Source organism: Panthera pardus, unplaced genomic scaffold, assembly GCF_024362965.1.
Source record: "Panthera pardus isolate Hobbes unplaced genomic scaffold, ASM2436296v1 HiC_scaffold_12, whole genome shotgun sequence".
In the NCBI taxonomy this organism is placed as follows: Eukaryota; Metazoa; Chordata; class Mammalia; order Carnivora; family Felidae; genus Panthera; species Panthera pardus.
In genome coordinates, this window is record NW_026526677.1 from 100,056,664 (window position 1) to 100,083,608 (window position 26,945).

The following is a 26,945-nucleotide window of genomic DNA, read 5'->3' on the forward strand; positions in this document are numbered from 1 at the left end:
ATTTTGAGAGAGAGAGAAAGCATGAGCAGGGGAGAGAGAGAGAGAGAGAGAGAGAGAGAGAGAATCTCAAGCAGGTTCCAAGCTATAAGCCCAGAGCCCAACACGGGGCTCCATCTCAAGAAACTGCAAGATCATGACCCTAGCAGAAACCAAGAGTCAGATATTTAACCAACTGAGCCACCCAGGAGCCCCTTAATCCACCATATTTAAAATTGCAAACGTCCCTTCTTTCTCCCTTCTCTGCTTTACCTTCCCCCATAGTATATATCACCATCTGTAATACTGTATATTTTATTTCTTTACCATCATTCTCCCTGTATAGAATGTAAAGTGCATGAGGACAGGAATTTTGTCCATTTTAGCTTTGCTGTATCCACAGTGCCTAAAACAGTGCTTAACATGTAGTAAGTTCTCGATACACATTTGCTGAATGAATAAATAAGCTGAATGAAGGAGGAAATTTCACGCTTCGGAGGAAACCACTGTTGACATATGGGTTCCTACCTTCCAGACTTTTTAATGTTTATGCAGATGTAAATGTATATGCATACATATATATGCACACGTGCATACTTTTTAATTTTTGCATAAATGAGGTCATAATGTATATGTTATTCTACAATGTGCTTTTTTCACTTAACATCTTTCAAGGTGAGTTCATAATGAGTTACTTCATTCTTTATAAAGGTTCAGTAGGAGTCCATTAACTGAGTGTCTCCTTCCCCTACTGATAATCGTTTATTTTTGTTTCCAAAGTTTTTGTATTGGACACATGCTGAAATACAGTTACATTTGTTGGATAAGATCCTAGAAGTGACATTGCTCAAAGAGTTTACATTTTTTACATTTCAATAGAAATTGCCAAATTTCTCTCTAAAATAGAATAATTTTAATCCAACCAACACTTTCACCAACACCAAATATTTCCAATGTGAGGCAAAAAAAAAAAAAATGGTGATGGTATCTAAATATTGCTGTGACTGCATTCTTTCACTGTTAATGAAGTTGAACTTTTTTCCACGTGTTCACCGGCCATTTGAATTTCTTCTCTTAGTTATCTATTCACATTCTTTGTTCATTTTTCTACTAGGTTGACTGGGGGGTTTATTGACTTGTAGAAGCTCTTTGTATATTATAGACATTAAGCCTTTGTTTCTTTATTATGTGACAAATGTTTCCTAGTCTGTAACTTATGTTTTAACTTTATAAATGTTATTTTTAATTTTGTAAAGGGTGTAGTGATAACACTAAGAGCTGGGCTTTATTAAGCATTTACAATATACCAGATGTCATTCTACGTGCTTTATGTGAATTATCTCATTTAAATCTCACACTATAAGGGGCCCTTGGCTGGCTCAGTCAGTAGAGCAAGTGACTCTTGATTCCAGGGTTGTGAGTTCAAGTCCCATGTTAGGTATGGAGAATACTTAAAAATCAAATATTTTATTACTTATTAATGTTTATTCATTTTAGAGAGAGACAGACAGAGTACAAGTGGGGAGGGGCAGAGAGAGGGAGATACAGAATCCAAAGCAGGCTCCAGGCTCTGAGCTGTCTGCACCGTGAGATCATGACTTGAGCCGAAGTCAAACGCTTAACCAACTGAGCCACCCAGGCGCCCTTAAAAATAAAATATCTTAAAATAAATAAATAAATAAATTAATTAATTAATTAATAAATAAATCTTACATCACAAGGAATGTACTACTGCTATCCCCATTTTACAAATGAGAAAACTGACGACTAGAAAGGATAAGTAACTAACCTGGAGCCTCCCAGTTTCTAAGCGGCAGAACCACACTTGGAATACCACAAGTCTGATTCTGTAGAAGATTTAAAAATTTAAGCAGTCAAGGGTCGCCTGGGTGGTTCAGTCAGCGAAGCATCGGACTTCAGCTCGGGCCATGATCTCGTGGTTCGTGAGTTCAAGCTCCACGTCGGGCTCTGTACTGACAGTGCAGAGCCTGGCCCCTGCTTCAGGTTCTGTGTCTCCCTCTCCCTCTGCCCCTCCACTACTAGTTCTCATTGTCTCCCTCTCTCTCTCTTTCAAAAATAAACACGAAAAAAAAAAAAAATTTAAGTAGCCAAGCCTGCCCATTAAAATAAAACAAAACTGAGTTTTGTTAGAGAGACCTTTGCTAACATAAAATTATTAAATACCCCTCTATTTTTTTCTGTAGTTTTATTTTTCATGTTAAGCCATTTGATCTATCTGAAGTTTATTTTTACATGAGATAGAGATTTAGTTTTCTTTCCTTCTAAATGCATAGCCAATTGTCCCCCAAACAGTTATTGAATAATAGATCTATCTCCTTTTGATATGAATGACATCTTTATCATATACAGAATTCCCACACATGCATTGATCTCCTGATTTTTAACTGATTTTTATTTACTTATTTTTTAATAGTTGTTTATTTTTGACAGAGCGCAAGTGGGGGAGGGGGAGGGAGAGGGGGGACAGAGGATCTGAAGCAGGCTCTGTGCTCACAGCAGTGAGTCTGATGTGGGTTCGAATTCACAAACGGGGAGATCATGGTTTGAGCTGAAGTCACTCAACCTAACCGACTGAGTCACCCAGATGCCCCTAAATTGACTTTTCTTTTCAAACATGTGTCTAATGACCCTGTTGGTTAGGATTCCCTGTTCATATCATATAATCTGCAAACACAGATTCCTTTGCTTTCCTATATGTTTTTAAATTGCTCTGTGATTTTATTAACCAATATTAATGCAGCAACGAGGGAACAAAAGCTCCCAAAACACTGTACACGGTTTCACAAGACGAACTGCAGGGGGAAAAGTGACTTAACAAGGGTCAACGGCATCCCAGGATCTTGACGGATACATTCCTTGGGGGGGGGGGGACCTCTAATTTCTGGTAGAGGGGGGGTCTCATTCCTGGACAAGGCATGCCTATTGGCGACCTTCAAGCGGGGGGGAGACCCAACCGGTGGGCCCACAGGTGGCGTCACACCAGGAGGAGGAGCCTCAATACCTGGAGGGGGTGGTGTTCAGCCCACACGAGTGGGCGGGGTCCCTCATCTTGGTGGGCGTGGAGTTGAGGCTCCAGCAATGCTGGCAGCAGCAGCAACTGTAGGAGCTGCCACAGCGCCTCTTCCCTGTGGAGCCATTTCCTGTTGGAATGGCCCCCCAACCCCTCAGACGGCACCTGCTAATCCAGCAGGAGCCCCGGGGAATTGGAACACCAGCTGGCGCTCTTCTGCCCGCTGCCCTGCCAACCCCAGGGCCTCCTGCAAGTCCGGCAAGTGGTACCCGAGCAATGCCAGCATCTTTGGGTCTTTCCCCAGCCATGGAAACCAAGTTCTCCCCCTGGAGCAAAACTGGACCCCAAACCCGCTTTTCTTCATGGTCTGGCTGCCTCACAGTCCTTGGCTTCATCTTCCTGAATTCATCACAATCACAGAGGATCAAGTTCATATGCTTGTCAAAAGCCTTACAGGTGCCAGTGAGGATTTGGCCACCTTGCAGGATACGTCTCGTTCCATAGTCAATGTGCTGCAGCATCTTGCTGCTCTTTCTCTCAGTCATGGCTGCTGTTCCACCAAATCCAATGTCTGTGGTCGCGTTTCAGGATCCTCAAGACCTAAAGGAAGGCTACGGATTAAGGTGTGATGCAGGTTCTCTTACAAACAACGCAAGCTTGGGGCAGAAGCTTCAGACAGTAGATGGAGCCCGGCTTTTCACTTGGAAATCAGCTCCCTGGATTTTCCAGCACTGGTTTAACCACCTCTTGGTGTCTCGGCTAAGAATGCCAGTCTCGGTTCCCCCTGGAAACCCATCACAGGTACTTGGCTGCTGCTGAGATCGCCTTGGACACAGCTGACTCTTGGTTGCTCAGTAAGGCTGTCCTTCTACGTTCGACTTGGACTTCCAAGTCTGGTACCTGCTGTTCTGCAGTCCATCCCAGGTGTAAGCGGTCCCTGGCACACTCGATCAAACAGACCATCAGGCGTCTCCGGGGACTGCTCCCCCCTGCCTGCTTTCTAATATTTACAGAATTTGGTTCATTTTCTCATCTTATTCAATTAGCTAGGCTGATCTAAACTCTGCGGGAGAAGAATAGTGATAGGGACCTTCCCTTTGCTACACCTGCCTTTGACGCGGATAGTTTCAGCCCGTCCCTCTCATGTTTTCTACGATTTTCTGTCATCGTGTTTAAGAAGTTCCACCTTCGCTTTTATCATAACTACTGAATTTTAACAACAGCTTTCCACACTTGTTAAATAATATGTTGATGTAATCATATAGCTTTTCTCCATGAAGCTATCAGGGCTATGAAGATTTTTGTTTTCGGCTCTGACCAGTCAATATACAGACACCCCTTGGAGCGGTAACACTTGGAAGCTGACAGTGGCCATTTACCCTGAGTCTGACAGCACAGAAATCAGGAGGATCTTGGGGATTCACAGCCTCTGGGGTGGAGGTGAGGGCAGGTAGAGTATCAAAGGCACAACAGGATTCAGGTGAGAGAAGACCACAGCCTGCAGGCTCCAGTGGAGACAAAGTGCCCCTGTGCTTTCCCCTTTGGACCTTGTTTATGCAGCTGTCTGCCTAGAATATCCGTCTACCCCCCTTCCTCTTTCTCCCGCAGTATCTGCCTGTGGAAATCCCACCCGTTCTTTACAGTGCGAATCAAACACCACCTCCTCCCACCGAGTCACCCAGATCCCCCAGAGGTACCCCCCAAATCCCTATTCATTAATGCCACATCAGTTTGTATGGTGCACGTGCATTTTATTTCTCTGTGTAGCCCCAGTGCCTGGAAGAACGTCTGGCATGCAGTGGGCGCTCAATAAATGCAGAATGAAGGACTGACGGACTGCGAAGTCTGCCGCCGCTCTCGCTCTCTCGAGATGGTCCCTCCGGCCCGCCCTGCCAGGGTCCTGCAGGGTGGACTCCATCTCGGCAGAGGGCATCCCAGACCCCTCACCAACCCCGGAAGCTGGGCTGCCAGCCATGGGAAGACTACACTTCCCAGCGGTCCCAGGGAAGAGTGAAAACCCTTTGGCTTTGACAGCCGCCGCCACAAGTCTTTCCGCCTCCCCGGGCTGCCTGGGAGCTGAGAGCCGGATTATGGTGGCCTGAGCAGCACACGCAGCTGCGGGCGCCCCCGGAGCCCCCTGAGCCTTGCCCCGCCGCCCACCCAGGGGGAGGACCGAGAAGCCAGCGGCCGCCGACCTGCCATGCCCGCCCCTCCCCGCCTCCCGCCGAGCCTGAGCCGTCCTCTCCCAGACCTCTGCTGAGGCTGGGCGCCGCTGGCCAGATGTAGCCGGCTTCGGATCCGTCTCCTCCTCTCTCCGTCTGCGGATTTCTCCTGCCCGATCCCCCCACACACGGCGCCGGGGGGCCGGCCGAGGGGCCTGCAGGCTCTGGAGCCCCGATGCCTCGCAGCTCCCTCTCCTGAGCAGCCACCACCAGCACCCGGAGTTGGGGGCAGGCAACAGAGCCGGACGTGGTCCCAGGGTGAGCCCAGAGGGCCCCAAAGGCCAGGCCCACCATGGCCCAAACACTGCCCTGGCTCCTGCTGTGGATGAGCTCGGGAATGCTGCCTGCCCGCTGCACCCAGCCTGGCATCCGGCTGCCCCTGCGAAGCGGGCTAGGGGGGGCCCCCCTGGGGCTGCGGCTGCCCCGGGAGACCGACGAGGAACAAGAGGAGCCGGGCCGGAGGGGCAGCTTTGTGGAGATGGTGGACAACCTGAGGGGCAAGTCCGGTCAGGGCTACTACGTGGAGATGACCGTGGGCAGCCCCCCACAGACGGTAAGGGCTCCAGGCCAGCCCTCCCCTCCTCCCTGCAGGAGCAGAGGGGAGAGAGGGGGGTGCAGCATGCTGGGCCCCGCTAAAATGGGCCGGATGGTGTGGGCAGGAGGGACCTCCCCCCAGATATTCCCTCTGGGATCCTATTGGCAGCAGTCACCCCGAAGTTCCCCTTTCCCACCTCCCTTCCCCTCACAGGCTTCCCCGGCCTCCCTCATCTGACTGTCTTCCCCTCGCCCCCAATCCCACATGCACACTCCTCAGTAAGGATTTGGGGCAAGAGAAAGACTCGGGGGCGGGGGGGGGGGTGGGGAGGCTGGCCCGGGGAAGGGTCCAGGCAATAGGGACGCTGTGAACAGGTGTCAGCCCTGCCAAGCCTGAGTCTCCCCACCCCAGCACTCTGGATCTTGGTCACCCGACCCTCTCCCCTCCTCTGGTGTTCTGGGAACCTGGGGTTCTGACCATGGTTCCCAGCACCTTGAGGACCCAGGAACCCTGACACGAGCTGAATAAACCCCTTGCTCCCAAAGTCTGGGCAGCCACAGGGACAGCAAAGCGGGGTTTCCCAGCTCCTCCTGACTGCCACTCCAGCTCAGAAGCCCCAGACAGACTCTGGCTTCCCCAGGCCCTCCCTCCCCTTCCCCCTGTGCTTCCTGCACTCCGGCCCCTCCTCCTCCCCCCAAAGCCACGCGCAGCACAGGCCAGAGGGGACTGAACCGAGCCAGGGGAAAGGACAAACCGCAGCCCTGGAGCCAGAGCCCCCTTCTAAGAATGACACTCCTTCCACAAGCTGATAGGCGCGGGAGGAGGGGTGAAGGCAGCCCGGCGGCGGTGGAGAAAACACTGCCAGCTCTCCCCATCCTTCCAGTCCTTCGCGGCACCTCCAAGGTGGCTGGGGGAGGATGCACCTTCTGTGCCTGTGTGGGTGGGGTGTCGTGGCTGCTGCCCTCTGTGCACATTTGCCTCCTCCGGGGGTGGGCCTGGGCACGGGTGGCGGGATGGTTCTGCATGTGCTGGTGTGTGTCACCTTGAATCCGAGCCTGCACATTTCTGTGAGGCACCCCCCTCCCCCCGGATCTGTGGGATCCGTTGTCGGGAGGCCCGTCCTTGGGAGGGTCCGTGAAGGTGGGAGTGTGTTTAGAGGGAACAGCCACACTTCTCTTGAACTTCTCAGACAGCTCTTACACTGGATCTGGGAGAGACGCAAACCTCTGCCCCCCAGTTACCTGATGGAAGCAATTCTTCCTAGGTCCCTGCCACCCAGGCCTACGTCCTACCTCCCCAGCTCATCCAAGGCTCCGGTCTCCCCTACGGACCCCTTCTCTTTCCGGTGCATGAAAGCTTCCCCAGAAACAGTCTCAAATCCGTGTGAGGATAGGCCCCTAGCAGCCTGGGCAGGTACTCTCAGGTAGCAGGGGGGGTGTAGAGACCTGCAACCCACTCCCTGATCTGCTACTGATACGCTGTGCAAGCCCTGTTACAGCCTGGGGCATGGACACAGGACGGAGGGGGCTTTGGATCCACCAGACAGACCAGGAATTCCAGCCGTATAGCCGGCAGCTTTTCCTTTTCTCAGTTGTGTGTCCTGGGGCAAATTAAGCAACCTCTCTGAGGCTATTGCCTTGTTCTTCAAAACGGGTGAAAGGAGATCCCCTTTGCAAGGGTTAAATGGGACCTTGTAGGGGAAATCACCTTGGACAATGCACGCGGACACAGGTGACCTCCAGTAAATAGAAGTCAGTTTCTGCTAACTTCTCTGGCCACATCTCTCTCTTCTGTGCTATGCAAGGAAGCACAAGAACTTGGGAGCTCTGGGCCACCATATTTTACACACACAGGACTGAGGGACCAGTTACTGTACTTCCCCGGCCCCCTGAGATAGTGTGTACATCCCCCAGTCCAGAAATTGGCAGAGAGTAATTGCCCGACGAATGTCAGTTCCTTCCCCCTCCTTCCTAGAAAGGGAAAGTGGGCCTACAGTTGAACACCGGCCCAAGGAACCATTGCCGGGGAGCCCACAGTTAGAGAGACTCTGGGTTGCCCTATGGCTGTGAACACGAGCCAATGCCAGCCGGTCTGTGCTCTGTGGTGACTTTGATTCCCTCCCCAGCAGTTTCGAGAAGGAGGCCCTTTCCCCTCGCCTGGTGGGGCTGTTGTAGGCAGATGAGAATGTGGTTGGCGGGGTGCTCTGAACAAGGAGAAGTCGGACTTGGGGAGCACTTTCCGTATGCCAGGTGATTAGGTGGGGGGGTTGAGAGCTGATCCTCAGGGAGACAGGGGATAGGTTTTCTGCCCACGAGGAGTATAGAGAGTGAAAGCCTAAGTGCCAGTACGAGGTAATTCAAAGCAGCACTGAGGCCTTTGCCACCAGAGCCTATTACAAACATAACTTCTCTGGTCCCACCCCAGACTTACTGAGTTGGAATTTCAGGGGCCCTGGCTCAAGCTCGAGAAGCACTGATCCGCAGTAGTTCGAAAAGTGAGTGCTTTGGGTGTTCAGGAGGTAAAATCAAGGAAAGCCTCCTGGAGGAGGTGTGCTGTGAGCATGGTCTTGAAGGATGGCTAGGAGAGGGGAAGCTGTTCCCGGTGGGGAAATGGTACCTGTCCCACACAACTGTAACTGCACTTAACTTGAATGTCCACTTCTTCCCATCCTTAGCCTGGGTCCCTGAGACCAGAAGAAGCCGCAACGAATGAGAAAATGAGACGTGTGTCTGGGCTCATGCATGTTTGTTCAGGAGGCAGTGAAAAGCCAGTCTGGTTAATGCTACAGATTTGGGTAAATAGGATAGAGCCGAATTGCCAAAAGCCTTCAACATGAAGCTATAAGGTTTAGACTTCAGTCTGCAGATATAGGGGGAAGCTTGAGTTTATTTGTACAGGGGAATGACATAGAAAAAGCGATCTTTTAGGAAGAGACATCTGAATTTTAGGAAGAATAGAACTGAGAGGTACAAGGGCAGGAGGCTCTGTCACAACAGTCTGGGTGTGAGGCACTGTGGCAAGGGCAGCATGGGGCCATGATAAGGTGGAAAGGGAAGAGAAGACCAGGATGCAGGGACATTCCAGGACAGCTGAACAGGGCTTGGTGACACTGGCATGAAGGGTGAGGAAGAAGACATCAGGGGTGATTTCAGGATTCTGATCTGGGAGGATACGAGACCATTTGAGGGACCAGGAAGGTGGGCAGGAGGGGCTGGTTTATTCAGTAAGGGTGGACAAATGTACACTTGTCTTTATGGTTGTAGTTTATGTAAAGTTTTCAAATATATTCTGTATAGGTTATTTTGTTCTTTACAGTCCTTCCTGCAACATATAAAAATGGTCCTATCACTCACAAGTTCCAGCAAAAGAAATGGGGACTGAAAATTTAAACAATTGGCCAGAAGACAGGCCAGTAAGCTGAGACCCTCTCTCACCTGGATCTTTCTACTCTGCCATGCCACCTGGCCGGGTATCTTGGGGGAGAAGAGAGGGCTTAGCACGACCATTTCTTTTCATTCTGCCGGGACACCCTCTCCTGTCTCCCTCGTTACACTTAGGAGAACATATTATGGCGTTTTTGTGTTTATTTCCCTCTCAGAACATCAAGCTCTTGAGGACAAGGTCTTCTGGAAAAAAAAAAATTTTTTTTTGCAATGTCTTATTTCTCTTATCTAATATCTATGATAGTGCCAGATGCAGAACATGCACCTAAAAAACATTGAGTGAGTGAATAAAGTGTAGGACAGACTAGTAGAACTCTCGATAGGTGCTTACAAGTGCAGAACAGGAGCCTGTGGAGAAAGAAACCCATTCATCCTTTTCGCTTAAGTGAAAGGTATCATCTCATTATAATGGGATGAACATCAGTGTCCAAGCCCAGGATAATACTTGTGAGGTTTGAGATCTGGTGGTAGTCAGTGCAGTTTAACAAATGTTTCTTGAGCACCTACTGTGAGCAGAAGAGAAAAATAATGTCATGGTCTTAGCCCTTGGAGAACTTGCAGTCCAGTGTGAGACACAGACATATAAACTGCTAAACAGCATATGAGACCGAATGCATTTGGTACAAAGAGAAGAACAGGGAGGCATAGAAGGTGCAAAGAAAGAAGCGGCTACTACTGACAGGGTGTTGGGAAAGGCTTGCTGGAAAAGGGAGCATTTGAGTATGGCCTAGAAAGATGAGAAAGCTTTGCTATTTGGAGATGGGGTGGCGGGGGGCGGGTGGGGGGACGCTTCATGGAGAGAGGCGATGAGCTGGGCTGAGAAGCTGAAAGTTGTATGGCAGGGGCGCTGTGAGGCTGAGTGGAGGTTGGGTTGTGCTTTGCAGGCAGTCGGGAGTCCTTCTGAGTATATGAGAAGGGGAGTGGTCCAGTGTGGTGTGGGTTCTAGGAAAACAACTCCAGTGTGGAGCATAGCGGGATAGTCTAGAGCCTGAGGCAAGGCCCTCAGTCAGACACGAGGGCCTGAAAGATGCCGGTGGCAGCAAGGATAGAAAGAAGTCCTCAGAGATCCAGCATTCACGTGTCAGTTCAAGCAGGTGTTCTCTGCTCCTGGGGAGGGAGAGGGAAGAGACGAGATTCCCTTCCCTGTGACCTCTCTGTGGCGTCAGGGAACACAGCAAAAGGAGCAAACTTTAAAGCACAATATAGTTCATCAAAATTCCACGTTTATGATCCTGCTTTCATTGCAAGGGAGAAGTACTAGCATGTTCATTTGGGGGGTGAGGAAACTAAGGCTCAGACAGACTAAGTGGTTTGTCCAAAGAGACTCCGCTAAGGAAGACACAGCCAAGTTTCAAATCCAGGTCTTTGGACTCCAAGTCCAAATCCTGGGTTCTTTCCAGTGTTCTCCAGTCGAAGACGTGTGGTTGCCTCTGAGATGCCGGTAGACCATTCTTATTGATGAATCTAGCAACCAGCTGAGCATGGGGATCTGGAAACCAGGTGAGGGGTTATGACCGGACAGGTAGACTCAGGAGTCACCTGCAGAGAGGTGGTCTGGAAGCCAAGTTAGCAAACTTGTTCTTTGAGACAACGGAGGGAAAACGGGGGAGAGAAATGACTAGGACAAGATTGAACGTAGACTGGAGCTCAAGGGAGCAATAGAAATAGAGATCAGAGAAGTAGAAAACCATGAGGGTTCAGGGTCTCAGAAACCAAGAAGGGTCAAATGGTTTTCCACCTCCCCTCCCTAAAATGGTTTTCAAATTGTGATTTGTGAGATTCTATAAAGGGACTCAAGGATGAAGGAGAAGGTTAGGAGAAAGGTAAGAGGTAAAGACTTTGGACCTTTCACCCCTCCCATCACCAAACCCTCCCCCCTTCTCCCTGCTCCTAAATGAGCTTTTCTTGGTTTTATACAGTGGAATTCCAGAACAATCCTTCCCTTCCTCCTTCCTCCATCTTCCTTCCTTCCTTCCTTCCTTCCTTCCTTCCTTCCTTCCTTCCAGTACTAAAAAGGTTGAAAAACATTGGTCTCAAAGAACCACCATCCAAATTAGACAAGACAAGATTAGACAAGATCCCACTTCTAAGTTTCCACCCAGTCCCTGAGACCACAACTGGCTTCAGGTTGCATAAGAGGGCTTTGCTGGGACCCTCACACTCATTTCACACACTTCTCCTCCTCTGCCTCCCCAGGTCAGGAAAGAAAGAGTTTAGCTGCAGGTGGGGGGTAGGGGAAAGACTGTCAGGAACCCTTCTTGGGTGTCTCTAAAAAAGATCTAAGCAGAAAATTCTGGTTGCAAATCCAGGAAGAGAAACATGTCTCAGGGAAGCTCCCCTACCAGACAACTATCTTCTCTGCTGGGAACATGTCTCTTGGGGGCCTGGGCAGTGGAGAATTCTAGGCGGGAGCCAGACCATTTTCCTGGTCCTGGAACTGCCCTGAGCCGCCTCTGGCAGGATGGGCCCAGAGGGCTGGGAAACATTCACTGATGCCCTTCTGCCACATCCTCAGGTGCTGCAGCCAGTGAATCCTGAGAGGGCGGAGGTGCTCCCTCTAGGGGAATGGCGAATCAGTAGTCTTAAGGGCTGACATGGGGGAGCTAGGACTCCTTGGTCTTTTTCCCCACAGACTCTGACAAAGCCACAGAGCTCCCTGCCCCTGCCACCCCAGCCTGTCCTCTTTCACCAGGTCTCCTGGACTGTACCAACCTGTGGCTACTCTCTCTACTGCCCGCTGTAACCCCCGGGGCCAGACCGCATTGGCCTCTCGGGGCTGGTGAACCCCACCAATTCTTTCCCAGTGCCTGTGGAGCTCTTGCCAAATAGCTCAAGGCGTGAACCACAGCATCTCCCAATGGCTCAAACAAACAAGCCTGTACTGAGCATGACCCAGGTGCCCTGGAGCAAAGTGGGCTTATGCCAGAGATCAGCTGTATTTTCAACTGAGGACAGACCAAGAGAAGATGAAAGCAACTGTCACCTGTGGGCAGGACATGATTAGATGGTAGGAAGGACTTACTGTCTGCCAATGAAAAGCAGGTAGCCAATAGCTGCTATGTTCCCTCCCAGACCAGCGGGTTTCCAGGTGGGTTCTGTGGATGCTGGAGGTGTTCAAGAGCTGCCTCAAGAACCACCACAGGAGGTGAGAGGGACAAAGGAAGTAAACCTCTCCCTCCCAAAGAACAATTCTTTTTTTTTTCTCTTTGGTATATTGAGATCCTGCATAAAGTTGGAAAAGAGTTCTGCTGCTTAAAAAAAAAAAAAAAAAAAAAGTTTGAAAAACCATTGTCTTAGATCTGTTCTTTAAGAACAGACATGTACATTTTTTGACCGTTCGCATCCATCATCTCGCTGAATAGGAAGCCTTGATAAATATTAGTTGAGTTGGGTTTGACCCTGGGGGAAATGGAACATCCTGTCTAAAGGGAGAAAGGTGCACTAGATAAGGTTTGGGGTGACCCAGCCACCTTTGGATTCCTCTAAAAAAAAAACAAAAAAACAAAAAAACAGCCCAAGGTAGGGTAAGTGGTACCCGGCAGGCTGCTTGCTCCCAGGTATCGATTATCAGCTTCAGCCTGGAGAGAGAAATGGAAAGCAAGGGTATGTCTAGGGAAAGAATTTCCAGTGGATCAGCTGATTTGGTCAAGGCGGAGGGAACTTGGACAGGATCCAATCGCTGGACTCGGTTGGGGGCAGGAGCTGTGTGCTCTGTTGGCCCTCGGCCACTGCCAGCTGCTGACGTTAGGCTCCTCTTGTCCTTCCTTGCCCCCTTTTCTCAGCCTTGGGCAAGCTCGGGTCTGGGAATGTCCCCTCAGGAAAGCAGACGAAGCTGACTCAAAGGTCTAGGACCGAGTCCTGAAGTCACTACCATTGCTCTAAGAACCTGGGTAGATAATCTAGTCAATTTCATGGATATAGTGGGCATCCACGGTCACTGTCACCATTCATGGTACCAGGCTGAAATCACCCCTGCAAGGACCCCGGGGCTGAGAATTAATAGCAAGAGTCTGTAGGGTCACAGAGAACTACAGGAAATGAGGCAATTACTGTCATTGTGGAAAAAAGTCATTATGGAGCACCTGCTGAGCGCTAGGGAAGAATATGATGATAAGGATACAGAAGTGCTCCCCACCCTTGTGCAGAGCTCATAGTGTGGGAGGCAGACATGAGATAAGATGAGTGATACACAAGTAAGCACCGGTGTTACTGAGGACCTGCAAGAGAAGGAGCCTTACCTTGGCTGAGGGCATCACGGCAAGACCTTTGGGAGAAAGGATATTTACACTGTGCCTTGAAAGACAAAGAGAAATTAGACAAAACATGGAGAGAATGTTCTAGGCCTAGGAAACAGGATATGCGAAAGTGCAGAGACCATCGTGCATTTGAGATCATGATGCGTTTGAGAAGCATGTTGGGGGGGTGGGGGGAACAAGTGATAAGAAATGTTCATCAGGGTTGACCTATGGTTGGTGAGATGCCCCCGAGGACGGGGTTTTCGGGATTTAATTCAGATAGTGGATCTGTTATCTGATGCTGTGTAACAAACTACTCCAAAACATGGTGGCTGAAAACAAGAGCCATTTTGTTTGTCAGGATTCCGTGGGTTCGCTAGTGGCTCTTCTCCAGGTTTTACCCGGACTCACTCACGTGGCTGCGTTCAGCAGGTGGGTCAGCGGGGGGCCGGACAAAGCTGGGCCTGCCGGACCTCCCTCTCCATGAAGTCTTTCATCTTCAAGGAGACAAGACGGAGCTTCTCCACATACAATATCAGGGAGGCATTCCAAGAGGCCGGTGCACATTCCCCAGTGCACAGGCCCTTATCAAGCCTCTGCTTTCCCCCTTACTGACGCTCCACTGGTTACAGCAATCACATGGCCAAGCCTCGAGTCGATGTCAGAGGGGATCACACAAAGACATGGATACAGGAAAGCGTGATTGATCAGTGTAGCAACCTACCATCTACTTCCTCTCCAAATGAAAGACGGGAAGGTCAAGAAATGAAACACCAGACATGGAGTTGGTCAGAACCAAGGGGTTCTTGTCTAGCTTTGTGGCTTATTGCGTTAGATGGGTCAAATTGCCCACTCGCTCCAGGTGCCGGTTTCCTTCTCTGTAAAATGGGAGAAAGCCTTCCAATCCCAGCTTTTGCTAAAAGGCTTATTAGACAAGAGTAGAGGCCCACACACAAGGAAAGAGACTTCCTCTTTGATAGGAAGAATTCGAGTTAAAGCCCCCTCCTAGGGCCCTGGGATAGACTACCAGACCAGGTTGTAGATCTTAGTAACCAGAGACCTTTCAGAGTTGGCCTTTCAGAATCTGTCTAGGCTGATGGACAGATGACCCCTGAAGGCTCTTTTCATCCAGAAGAATCTAAGCTATCCCTGTCTGCTGAGGGCTGGGGCCAAGACAGGTGAGATTTGGAGAACAAAGAACCCACCGGCTCCATATCTATCTCATCACCCAAGGTCTTTTGCTGAAAACTCCTCTTGGGGAGCCTGGCCTGCAGAGTGAAATGGGCAGGTGTGCCTCTCCCTGTGGGGCTTGTTAGCACTTCCATGAAGCTGCCTTCCCTCAGAGGCCCCGGTGATGGGGTGGGGGAGCATTTGTTTGTTAAGTGATTGGCAGTGACCTAGCCCTGACCCCAGGCTGTGATCTCCTGGGAATCTAAAATATAATAGCTACAGAGACTCCTGGGTCAGCCTGCCCCAAGGGTTGGGGAAGAAGATGGCTCCAGGACCCCAGGCTACTACCACTTGTATCCCAAGTCAAACCTGGGGGCCGGTGAGAGGAAGACGGGTCTGAGCTCAAGCTACACCTACAAACACCCACAGCTGGGGAGCCACTGAGGGCTCTCTCCGTCATCCAAAAAACAGGATAGAGTAGCTCTTTCCCCTTTTCTTTCCTTTAACGTTAATTCAAGAACTACTTATTGCCAGGTACCGTGATACCCATTAGGGACACGATGGAGATTTTTTGAAAAATTAGATACAAGGGAGGTGAGATTCAATGTGACGTGACAGAGTGACACGTTCTAGGGAGGCATTTTAATAAGAGACAATGACCTGGTCTTTCCCCGCGAGGAGGTAGTCCCTTCTGAGCTCGGACTGCGGGATGACAGATGAGTAGACAGACTTGCCAGCGAGAAGGAAGATGTCTGGGCACAGTGAAGGACCTTCGCGTCTGTCTTCGAGGGGAGGACCGTGGCTGGTTTGAGGACCTCCAATGAGCTAGCGGGCCAGGGGCTGGGAAGTACAGGACAAATGAGGCTGGTTGTGCAGGCAGGGCTGGACAAGGAAGGGCCCTGCAGGAAATGTGAAAGCTTACATTTTTTATTTTCATAGCAGGGGGAATCGATTGACGTGGGAGGGCAACATAGTCAAATCTGCACTTGGAAAAGACCACCCTAGCCATAGTGCAGAGACAGGTTGGAGAGGTCCAGGGCGAATGTGCCAAAACCAGTTGAGAAGCTATTGTGATATTCCAGAATGAGGCGATGAAAGCTTGGCCCAAGGGTGGCAAGGGAGGTGGCGAGAAATGAGTAAATTCCAGAGACTTTTGAGAAGGTTAATTGGACAGGACTTGATGCATCGGATGGAGATGTGAAGAAGAGGAAGGTGTTAGGATGTCCCCCCCCCCAGTTGCTGACTTAGAGAGAGAACAGATGGATGGTGACGCCATCCACTGACACGGGGAAGGCTGAGGAGAGACGAACGGGTGGGACCGTGGAAGGTCAGTTTTAGACATCCTGAACTTGAGGTGACTTTGAGGACGTTGCTTATGGGCTTCTGGAGCTCAAAGGGGAGGAAAGGGCTTCGGGCTATCAGCTCGGGGGCAGAGGTGATACTTGGAGCTGTGGCCACAGGGGAGGTGGCAGAGGGAGGGTAGGGCCTGAGAGGAAGAGGGCCGGAGCCCGAGCCTTGAGAAGTGAGCCTGCAGAGCGGACCAGAGGAGATCTGGTCAGAGATGGGGAGGACACTCACGGGACGGGGTGGCAGGGAAGAGTGTGTCTAGGAGGGAGAAGAAAGTCCTCACAGTCAGATGGGAACGGATGTGAAACACGTCTTTTGTATTTGAAACCTTTGCCGGCTGTAGTAAGGGCTGTTCTGTAGTGGAGGGAGGGGCAGAGGAGGACCCGTTTTAGGATGGGTTGAGGAACGAGTGGGAGGTGAAGAAAGAAGACAGCTTGGCTGCAAACTTGGGTTGTGAGGGAGGGGATGGTGGCTGGAGGTGGATGTGAGATTGAGGAAGGTTTTTTTTTTTTTAATGGAGAAACTCCAGCAGTTGTAAATGCCAATGGGAGGAACCCAGACTGGGGTTGGGGTGGTTGTACGAGGGCGAACGTACCCGAGGGAGAGGCGGGGAGCCGGGCAGGGGCAGCCGAGGGGAAGGACAGGTGGGCGCAGCAGCGGGCAGGTGGCGGTGACTGGCTGTGGGGGTCAGGGAGGTCTCATCTGCCGGCCTCGGCCTCTGTGCCGGGGCAGTAAGAGGCGAGGCCTCGCTCTGGAGGTGTGACCGCTGGAAACCCCTTCGCTCCAACCTGCCTCTTCCAGGCTGCCCTTACCTGCCCTGTTGCATCCCGGGTGGTGGCTCTGCTGCCTGAAGCGCCTGCCCCGTGAGAGCCCTCCACAGGGAGCAGGAAAGAGAGAGAGTCTGCTCTGGGGCTCGAGTGAGAAGTGTTGGGAGGGCGGGACCAAGAACCGCTTCTCTCAGAAGCCAGGAGCGCTTGGCAAAGAGCAGATAGTTGGACGTTTGCTCAGGAGGGAATCTCGGCCATTTACGTTGGCTTCCCATTTTTTGTGGCGGATGGAGAGCAGGTGGCGGACGGGGCTGTGGTGGCCCGAATTCCTAGTGTGGGAGTGGGTGGGGGTCATCGGGCTCTGGGCTTGACCCCCTTTGAGGTGGAAGGGAGGGGCCTTCCTCAGACGGGGAGAAAGGCTGGGCCCAGAAGGACAAGAGTGACTGGGCCTCCTGGTTAGGGAGGGAGAGGTTCTCAGGAGGGGAGAGTAGAGGGGGAGGCCTGGACCAGCTGGGACCTCAGGAAGAAGAGCCCAGGTGGCCGGTTTCCTAGAGCCAGCCAGGCACACATTCCAGGGAGCCCTCTCTTGCACAGCTATGGGGACCCTTCTTTGGGGCCCAGTGATAATAGGGATCCCTAAGAATGAGGCCAACCCTAGTGCCTGGGAGCAGAGTCCTAGCGGGTGGGGGAGGGGCTCCAGGGAGTAGGTGGGGAGAAGCCTTTTTAATCATTAACCTGGTTGACTGAAATCTGAACTGCTGTGCCTCCAGCTCTATTGATTCTGAAAGCACAGCATCTGGAGCCGGCGGCGGCTGCCCAGAGACCCTGGAGAGGGCCGGGGGAGAGGTGGGGGAGGAAGGGCAGGGGTGGGAAATGGGAACCAGGGGGGAGAAGGGGCTGGGAAGGAGGGCGGAGGCAGGGTCAGAGGGCGTTGGGGGGGGGGCAGACAGCCCTAGAGAAGGGTCTTTGGGGACACGGGGAGGCCAGGAGGCCTAAGCAGGTGCTGGGGAGGTGCAGTCAGCGGAGCCACAAGGACCACTGAGAGCAGGAAGGAGCCAGAGGATCTGGCAGAGGAGGAAACTGAAGCCTAGAGGAGCACGGGGACTTGCCCAAGGTGACAAGGTCAGAGCCTGCACCACAACTGAGGTCAGCTGACTTCACCGCACCGAGGAGAGAGGACATGGGAATGACAGAGCCCTGAGGTCAGGGGAGAAGAGGAGATGGGCATGAAAAGTCAGCAAAAGAGGGTCAGTTCTTGGGGAACCGTGCTTCTGAGGACAGAGGCGTTGCCTCTCTTTGCCTGTGAGGATACAGTTAAGATATTCAAGATGTGGCTCTGGACTGACTGAGGGACGGATCAGGCTGCCAAAGGAGAAAGGAGGGTTGAGAAAAGTAGAAACACTAGAAGGAGCTGCACACCAAGAAGACACCTGTCTGTATTCATTTAGCCAAAACCCAGGGCCCTGACAAGATGGGTTTTTACCGGGATGTCGGCGTGGGCTCCTGGCTCCCTACTATTTCTGATAGCAGGACTCCTAGGCCTGTGTCACCTCGGAGACAGGAGGGGAGCCCTTCTTGGGGAGCCACATTCTGGCAGGCAGGGTCAGAAACATGTGGGCACCAACACGCCGTCCTGGTCCCCGCAGCTTCCCTCGCCCGTGCCAGCTCCTAGAATAGCATTTCTGGGCTGCACGGGGATGTGAGCCCAGCCGCCTGCTGGGTGATCTGCTCCCTAGGAGGACTGGAAAAGGAGGGAAGGGGCAAGCTCTGCAGACACGACCAGATAGGCACACGAAGTGGGTAAGGGCAGTCTGACAGTAGAGACCAAGAGGAATGAAAACCACAGAGATAACGTGGCTCTGGCAACACAGAAAATGTTGGGATGCCGCGGAGGAGGCAGGAGCAGACACGAGGCCAGGCTGAGAATGGCACAGGAGGCCATATTCCGTCTGTGGTCATGGTGGTAGCAGGGGCCAGGCTGTTCTGTCCCCCATGGTAGAAGTTTCACCGGGACCTGCCAAAGGGAGAGTCTATTGCCGGTGGGGTGAAGGACAAAGGAGGTGGCGAGCCCAGAGCCTCGTGTGGATGACATCTTTCTCTCCCCTTTCTCTGACAGCTCAACATCCTGGTGGACACGGGCAGCAGTAACTTTGCAGTGGGGGCTTCCCCCCACCCTTTCCTGCACCGCTACTACCAGAGGCAGCTGTGAGTCCTGGGGAGAGCTAGAGAGAACGCTTCCCAACGATCCAGGGTCCAGAAGGGTCAGGGGAGGGCTTTGGGGAGAAAGATGAGCTCCTCGGAACCTTTCCAAGAGAGAGGAGTGGAGAGGGGGGATGTGAGGGGGTTTACTCTGGGAAAAGGGAGGCCGAGGGACCACCAAGAAGTGCTTCAGTACAGAGACAAAGGCAGCCTCCTTGGGGAGGGAAGCAGGAAGCAGAGGAGCCCCCCAGTTCCCAACCCAAGAGTCTTCTTCTCTCTGCCTGAATTGGGAGACGTGGAGACGTCATCCCAGCCTGCCCAACCCCGGTCCCTTCAGTGGCTCTCAGGTTTCTGGCAACACCGACTCACTCAGTCCAGGCTGGGCAGGCTGCAGTGACGGCTCCCTTCACTGTGCTCCCGCCCAGGGGCTACTCCTGGTGGTACTGCACGGTTCAAGGGAGGGAAGGAAGAACCTTCCATAAGCCCCACTGCCCAGACCCATATCAGGGACTGAAAGCCATAATGTCTCGCTGCACCGTCCAGAGTTCCAGCGGCTGGACGTAGCTAGCTGGTGGCAGGGAGGGTCGATGTGGGTTTTTAAGGTGAGAGGCAGAGAAGGATGACGTGGGAGCCTCCTTAGCACAAAAGCAAGAAGCGGCGAGAGGACATCTAATGTCTGAGGCATCTCTGTGTGTGTAAATCTGTAAGCAGAGCCTTTAATCCTATTCTCGGACTTCTAGGCAGATGCCAAAGCCACCTTCGGCATCTTCTGCCTTCTTAGGCTCCTTCACCTTTAACCTCCCTGTCTGAAGACAGCAGTCAGGGACGGGGCGTGGTCAGGATCCACGAAAGGGAATTCATTCCCGCTCCTTGTCCCAGTCCCATCACTGCCCTCCAGCACGTACACAAGGCTGGGGTAGTGGCGTGATGAAACACAGGGGGAGGGGTCACGTGCTCATGAACACGTTCCACACAAGTGGTGTGTAATACTCACTTACCTGCTCTGCTGAGGGCTGTGCCGATTCTTTCTTTGGAAGAACTTGCCGGAGAGGTTCCACATTCACCCCGCCTGGCACGTTCTCTGCCACTCAGATGGTACCACCGGGTCCCAAGGCAGCAAGAGTCAAAGGCTCCTTTTCTCTGGGAGCTTGATGGAGCTGGGGGGTGGGGGAAGAGATGCCCACTAGCTGTCCCTCAGCAGCAGCGGGCACAATACACAAAGCCTAGGCTTGTTCCTCACAGGGCCTGAGCTCAAGGTCTAGGGGTATGAGCTATGGAAATAGGAGAGTGAGCCCCGTCATCTGTTTGCAAGGTTGCTTTCCATTCTGATCTGGGTGACTGATCTGGGATGGTCTGCTGAGCAGTCTGAAAGTACCTTATGTACGATGCCTCGGACATAAGGGGAGGCATCTGGGAGTAGGGAGATGCTGGATCCCTATGCCACTTGTTGTGGTCCTGCCTCCACAGATCTCTGCCTCCTCTCCACAGGTCCAGCACGTACCGGGACCTCCGGAAGGGTGTGTATGTGCCCTACACCCAGGGCAAGTGGGAGGGAGAGCTGGGCACCGACTTGGTGAGCATCCCCCACGGCCCCAACGTCACTGTGCGTGCCAACATCGCCGCCATCACTGAATCAGACAAGTTCTTCATCAATGGCTCCAACTGGGAGGGCATCCTGGGGCTGGCCTATGCTGAAATTGCCAGGGTGAGAGGAACAAAGCCTACCCCTGGGCACTGTGTCTGTGTGTCACTCCCTGCATGCCACAGAGGGACGGGTTTGGAGAGAAGAGGAAAGGACGGAGGGGGGGAAACAAATCAGCTGGAAGGATTAGTTAACACAGGGATGGGGTGGCCATCTGAATCTTGTCCCTGTAGAAGGCAGAACTATAGCGAGGGATACTGTGACAGGTCCAAGAGTAGGCTCTGGTTTCTACCGACTCCCAAGATCTTAGGAATAAGACAGCACCCCCCCCCCCCCGCCCCATAAATCTGAAACGGGTTAAGCATGTGGGGATCAAAGATTCTGTAGATCTTTCCTGTTTGTACTGCCAGTGTCTCTTGCTAACCCTCTCTCTGCCAAATCTCAGTACTTCAAGACAGTCTTTCCCAAGGAACATCCCCCAAGTTTTTGCTTTGGCCTTCCAGTTTAGGAAGCTGGGCTCTTTCCATTACGGCCTCTGTGTGAGGATTCACTCCTTGTCTCCACAGCCCGATGACTCCCTGGAGCCGTTCTTTGACTCCCTGGTAAAGCAGACCCACGTTCCCAACCTCTTCTCCCTGCAGCTCTGCGGTGCCGGCTTTCCCCTCAACCAGTCAGAAGTGCTGGCCTCAGTTGGAGGGAGCATGGTGAGTAGATCCTCGGAGAGGGGCAGTCTGGCACTGGGCAGAGGGGTGGGCACCACCTGCCTCCCCTCCCTCTAAGGCTCCACCACACTCTTGGGCTCCACTACTCAGAACCAAGAGAAACCTCTTTGTATTCCCCATCTCCGTTTTTCTTTTTCCATCCTTTTCTTCCTTGCGTTAGTCCAGAAATGATTCCAGGTGCCTATGGTAAACTTGGAAAGGATGAGATGGTTAGGGAACTTGAAAGGAAATGAAAATGAGACCTCTCAAAATTAAGTTTATTTAGTCTGATGATCAGAAGGCAGAGATGTGAGGAGTCTAAAAGTCTATTTATTAATTAATTAGGACAACTGGTGAATGGTTCTCCATCTCCAACAAGCAGAGAAAATAAAACTTGTAAGAGAAGCAAATAATCATTCATTTAACATTTATTGTGCCAGTTGAGGTTTAAATAACTTTATATTGAGGGCTGCGAGATTCTGAAACAAATAATTTAAAGTCCTGTAACGTCTTCCCCTGACACATTCTTAACACATTTAAGAAACTACAAATCACTTTGGGACATGAATTGATGAGAAGCAGGAAGGTGAGGAAGGTGGCCTGTAAAGGGCCTGGCCACCCCCACCCCCACCCCCCGCCCAGGGAATCTCTGCTCCCGTGGCTTTGTCTCTGGGTAACATCCTGTCCCTCTGCGCCGGGACACGAGTACCTGCCTCCTTTTCTCCCTAGATCATTGGGGGTATCGACCACTCACTGTACACGGGCAGCCTCTGGTACACACCCATCCGGCGGGAGTGGTACTACGAGGTGATCATTGTGCGGGTGGAGATCAACGGGCAGGATCTGAAGATGGACTGCAAGGAGGTAACGACACCAGGGGGACCAGGGAGAGGTAAGGGGGAGGCAACGTAGCATGAGGTCAGACCCTGAGTTATGAGGTTGGGAGGACGCAGCAGTGGTACAGGGGACCTGCAGAAAGGGTTGGGGGCTGAGCCTAGAACCGTCGTGAGCTTAACGGTAACACGACAGGACCTGAAGTTTGGGGCTAGGGACTGGCAGGGCACTTTCACGGGGACCATGTGGATTATGGTCTAAGAAGGGAAAGAACATGTCTGGACTCTAGTCACCGCCTTGCTTGATGGCCTTGGGCAAGTTGTTGGTGAGGCAGCTTCATATGATGTAAGTGGAAGAGTCCAGCTTGGAGTTGGAAAAACCTGGGTTTCTAGCTTTGCCTTTTACGAGCCACGTGCCCTCAGGCAAGTTACTATTTTGCGTTTCAGTCCCCTCATCTGCAAAACAGAGGGAAAAACAGCTTTGCAAAGACTGTGGTGAAGACAGAGAAAAATGGGTAAATTGTTTCTCCCAGGGCCTGGCACATAGCAGTACTCAGTAAATAGCAGCTAAACCATTTGGGTCTTCCTTATCTAGATCCTTAATGATGTTAAATTAGAACAGATATAAAAGTACTACGAAAAGTTAAAAGCACTATACAAGGTATTTTTATTTTCAAGATCTGGAGAACGTCTGCCCCACCCAAGATAACAAGAGTTAGTATTTACTGGATACTTCCTATGTGCCGGGCACAATTCTAAGCGCTTCAAATGTATTAATTTAATCCTTAAAAGAACTCTTTGAGGTAGGTACTATTATTATCCTCATTTTAAAGATGAGGAAACTGAGGCACAGAGGCTAAACAACTCGCCTACGGATCTACTCCTAAGAAGTACGAAGCCAGGATGTCCCCCCAGCAGTCAGATTCACCCTTCCGATTCTGTCCAGGGCCTGGCATCAAGAAAGGCTTTTGACTCTTCCAACCCTCTCTCCCCGTCCTAGTACAACTACGACAAGAGCATCGTGGACAGTGGCACCACCAACCTTCGTTTGCCCAAGAAGGTGTTTGAAGCCGCCGTTAAATCCATCAAGGCAGCCTCCTCGGTCAGTGGGACTAAGGGCAGGGGTACGAGAGATGACGTGGTGTCCGAGGAAGTCCGTGGAGGTCACAGGTCTCAACAAGAGCCAAGTCGTCTACCTTTAGATCCTTGTACTTAAATGCCTTCAAAGCGAGTCTCTTTCCTGGGTCTCGGTTATCTCATCACACGGTCCCCCTGGTGCAAAGCGTTGGCTTCGCCCTCCCTCTGTCTTCCCCTGATTCTTGGGTTTCAGCGTGCCTTCCCCCAGCTCGGGTATTCCACAGAAAAGCAAATACAGGGCCCGGGAAGTGTCACGTGAAAGCGGGAGAAGCGAGGTGCTGGAAGAAGGCAGTTTCCCCATCACTATCCCTTTCTCGCCCACATAGACGGAGAAGTTTCCGGACGGGTTTTGGCTGGGGGAGCAGCTGGTGTGCTGGCAAGCAGGCACCACCCCTTGGAACATTTTCCCAGTCATCTCCCTCTACCTAATGGGTGAGGTCACCAATCAGTCCTTCCGCATCACCATCCTTCCACAGGTATGTCCCCCAGCCCAGGAACCGGTCACGGTACAGCCGGGGAGATAGGGACCAGGCATGGCCTCTCGCAAGTGGAAGAATAAGTAGAGGAGCGTCCCATGGAAGAGGGCTCTTGCAGAAACGGAGCACGCAGAGCTCAGGGATGGCAGAGGGAGGAGCAGCCCGAGGGCACAGATACCTGGAACGCAGAGGCTGGGAGAGGGCTGGAGTGAGGAAGACAGCCTCTCCCTCTTTGCTTGTTTGTCCCCAGCAATACCTGCGGCCAGTGGAAGACGTGGCCACGTCCCAAGACGACTGCTACAAGTTCGCCATCTCACAGTCCTCCACGGGCACGGTCATGGGAGCTGTGATCATGGAGGGCTTCTACGTGGTCTTTGATCGGGCCCGGAAACGAATTGGCTTTGCTGTCAGTGCTTGTCACGGTAAGAGCCAGGCAGGAGGGTGGGGTCGGTCTGTCCGTGTTCTCGCTGTCCAGCAGTTAGGATACCTGGGCCTCTGTCAGCCTGGGAGGTAGTAACAGTTGCCTCAAGGCAGAGCCAACACGTTGGGCAAAAGCTAGCGTGCTTGTGCTTTTTCTGTGCTGCCTGGCACGGTGAGCCCTGCGTGGGTCGGTGACCTCTGCTGCAGACCGCAACAGCAAGGGCTGCCTCGGGCCCTTGGGAAGCTCTCACTCCAAGGGCAGCAGGCTGAGCCTACAGTGACCTGGTCAGCTGCTACATGATGAGCTTGAATGCCGGCTACTTGAGGATCGGTGGCCAGGTCTTTCCAGTGGGTATCGGCCGAAGAGGTGAGTCTACCAGGTATACGTGGGGCTGGCCTTTTGGGCAACTCACAAGACTGACTTTCAGGCGCCATTCCTACCGCAGGCTTATACAGGAAAGGGCTGTTGCTCCCACTGGCCTGCGGGGAGGAGAGGCATGCCTCTCCCTAGCAAGGGCTTTCAGTCTGGCCCCTAAACACCTCCAGGCAAGGAGATGCTAGAGCCTTCTCAGGGGCTAATTTCAAGGCCTATCGGGAAGTTCTTTTTGTTGTATAAGCGAAACTGCTCTGTGACGATGAGAGCCGCCCACTGACGTGTGCCCTCTCTCCAGTGCATGATGAGTTCAGGACAGCAGCAGTGGAAGGCCCTTTCGTCACCCCAGACATGGAAGACTGTGGCTACAACATCCCACAGACAGATGAATCAACCCTCATGACCATAGCCTACGTCATGGCTGCCATCTGCGCCCTCTTCATGCTGCCACTGTGCCTCATGGTGTGCCAGTGGCGCTGCCTCCGCTGCCTGCGCCATCAACACGATGACTTTGCGGACGACATCTCCCTGTTGAAGTGAGGAGGAGGCCCACGGGCGGAAGACAAGAGATTCCCCCGGACCACACATGGTGGTTCACTTTGGTCACAAGCAGGAGACGCAGATGGCACCGGTGGCCGGAACCCCTCAAGACCCTCCCCTGCCCACCAAATGCCTCTGCCTTGACAGAGAAGGAGGGAAAGCTGGCAAGGTGGGTGACGGGGATTGCACCTACAGGAAACAGGAGAGGGAAGAAAGCAGTACTCTGGTGGCGGGATCATTCTCGGTCACCTCGAGCCTGAGTTGGGAAGTTCTGCTGCTTGACACTTCAGCCTTGAACCTCTGCCCACCATTCCTCTGGATTCTCCAACCCAAAGTATTCTTCTTTTCTTAGTTCCAGAAGTAGTGGCATCACAGCCGAGTCGCCCCAGTGTGTGTGTGTCTGCGGTGCCCTGGCAGAGAAAGGGCCACTCTTGCTTCCCTGCTGGCCAAAGTCAGTAGGAACGGATGCACAGTCTGCTGTTTGCTTTAGTGATAGGGACCGTATAAACGAGCCTCACATTGGTACAAAGATTGCCTCTTGAATTAAACAAAAATGTAATTAGACTGAGTATGTGTACAAACGGGGGCGGGTGGAAGAGGAGACGAGGGGAGCGCAAAAGACAGGGAACAGCTGGGATCAGAGCTAGAAAAGGCAGAACCACGGCCGCTCGCCAGTCCCAGCCTCAGACTGCATCTCCAAGACAGAAGGCCATCTTGCAAGATGGGTGTTGCTACCCAACGTTTTCTTTTCTGTGGTTGTAGCCTGACCAGAAGCGAGTTGGGAAGAAGGGCTCACCTAGCCGAAAAGCTCTTTTTAAAGCTCTTAAATGAAAAGTGCCCACTAAGAAGTCCCATCTAACAGATGAATTTCTACCTTATTCATTCCACTCGTCTCTACCTGAACCCTCTACTCCACATGCGACGGGTACCACTCACCTTTCCCAGCCCCCCTCAGCCCCAGGTGCCCTACAAGACAGCAATTGGAATACAGCAAACGTAGCAGGGCCGGGCTTCGTCTTCCCCTTCCATGTTCGCTCCCTCCCCAGACCCCTACCCCTCCGGAGCTCTGCAACTGAGGTGCCGAGAGGGATGGGCAGGAGACCTCTCTTCACCCTTGAAAGCAGAACCCTCGAGATTCATTCAACAGGTACAGGGTGGACGCCCTACGCCTCTGCCTGGACTTCTTCCGTTCAGCTGTAAAGTAGTAGTAAGAGCTCCACGTGATACAGAGCGGTTTCGTTGCCTTGTCTCCCTCTCTGGTGTCCCCTCCGTGAACCTGGCTGAGGCGGCCGACAGTGGCACTAGCATCCTATACCTGGTGTCACAAACACAGGGCTGTCTGGCTCTAGCGTTACTGCCTTCAGTAACAAGGCTGCTGGGGAAAGGCTGGCAGCCTCAAGGCTTCCTCACTTCCTTCACCCCCCGAGCCGCTCCCGGAGGCCATCCTCCGCCCCATCCTCCTCTCTACGCCCCCACTCCTAATAATAGTACTTGGGGACCCAGGCTGGTTCTTGGGCTAGGTAGTGGGGACCGAGTTCATTTCCTCCCTATCCGTTCTAACACAGTCAACTGTGATACCAGTGTTAATGGGAAGACCTGAAATCCCCTGGTTCACCCACTGGGTCCTATTGCTGTCTTGTCGACACACTGCTTCCAGGTGTGGGACCCACCTGCCGAGTGTGGAATTACCTGATGAGGGAAAGGGAAACACGAGGAGGGCCTCTGGAGATCCTGGCCTCGGCCAGCTGCCCACAAGCCATAAACCAATAAAGCAAGAATACTGAATCACAGTTCTTTATCTGGGCTCTCTTCATTCCCCTTGCACTTGGTGCTGCTTTGGCTGACTGGGAACACCCCCTCACCACAAAGACGGTCAGGAAGACTGGAGACTGTCCGTT

General features: G+C 52.3%; 1 protein-coding gene and 2 pseudogenes across 1 annotated transcript; 1 reads left to right on the forward strand and 2 right to left on the reverse strand.

Annotated features, from left to right (window-relative positions):
- Window positions 1-2,818: 2,818 nt before the first annotated feature.
- LOC109278719 (small nuclear ribonucleoprotein-associated protein N-like) lies at window positions 2,819-3,552 on the reverse strand (annotated as a pseudogene).
- A 191-nt stretch (window positions 3,553-3,743) lies between these two features.
- Window positions 3,744-3,970, reverse strand: LOC109278720 (SNRPN upstream reading frame protein-like; annotated as a pseudogene).
- A 1,041-nt stretch (window positions 3,971-5,011) lies between these two features.
- BACE1 (beta-secretase 1) lies at window positions 5,012-26,837 on the forward strand. Its single transcript, XM_019469045.2, has 9 exons — window positions 5,012-5,782; window positions 18,843-18,931; window positions 20,414-20,630; window positions 21,134-21,271; window positions 21,998-22,132; window positions 23,102-23,203; window positions 23,565-23,714; window positions 23,965-24,136; window positions 24,806-26,837. Exons 1-9 carry the CDS (start codon window positions 5,522-5,524, stop codon window positions 25,045-25,047), a joined length of 1,506 nt encoding a protein of 501 aa, XP_019324590.1. The 5' UTR covers window positions 5,012-5,521; the 3' UTR covers window positions 25,048-26,837.
- Window positions 26,838-26,945: the final 108 nt, after the last annotated feature.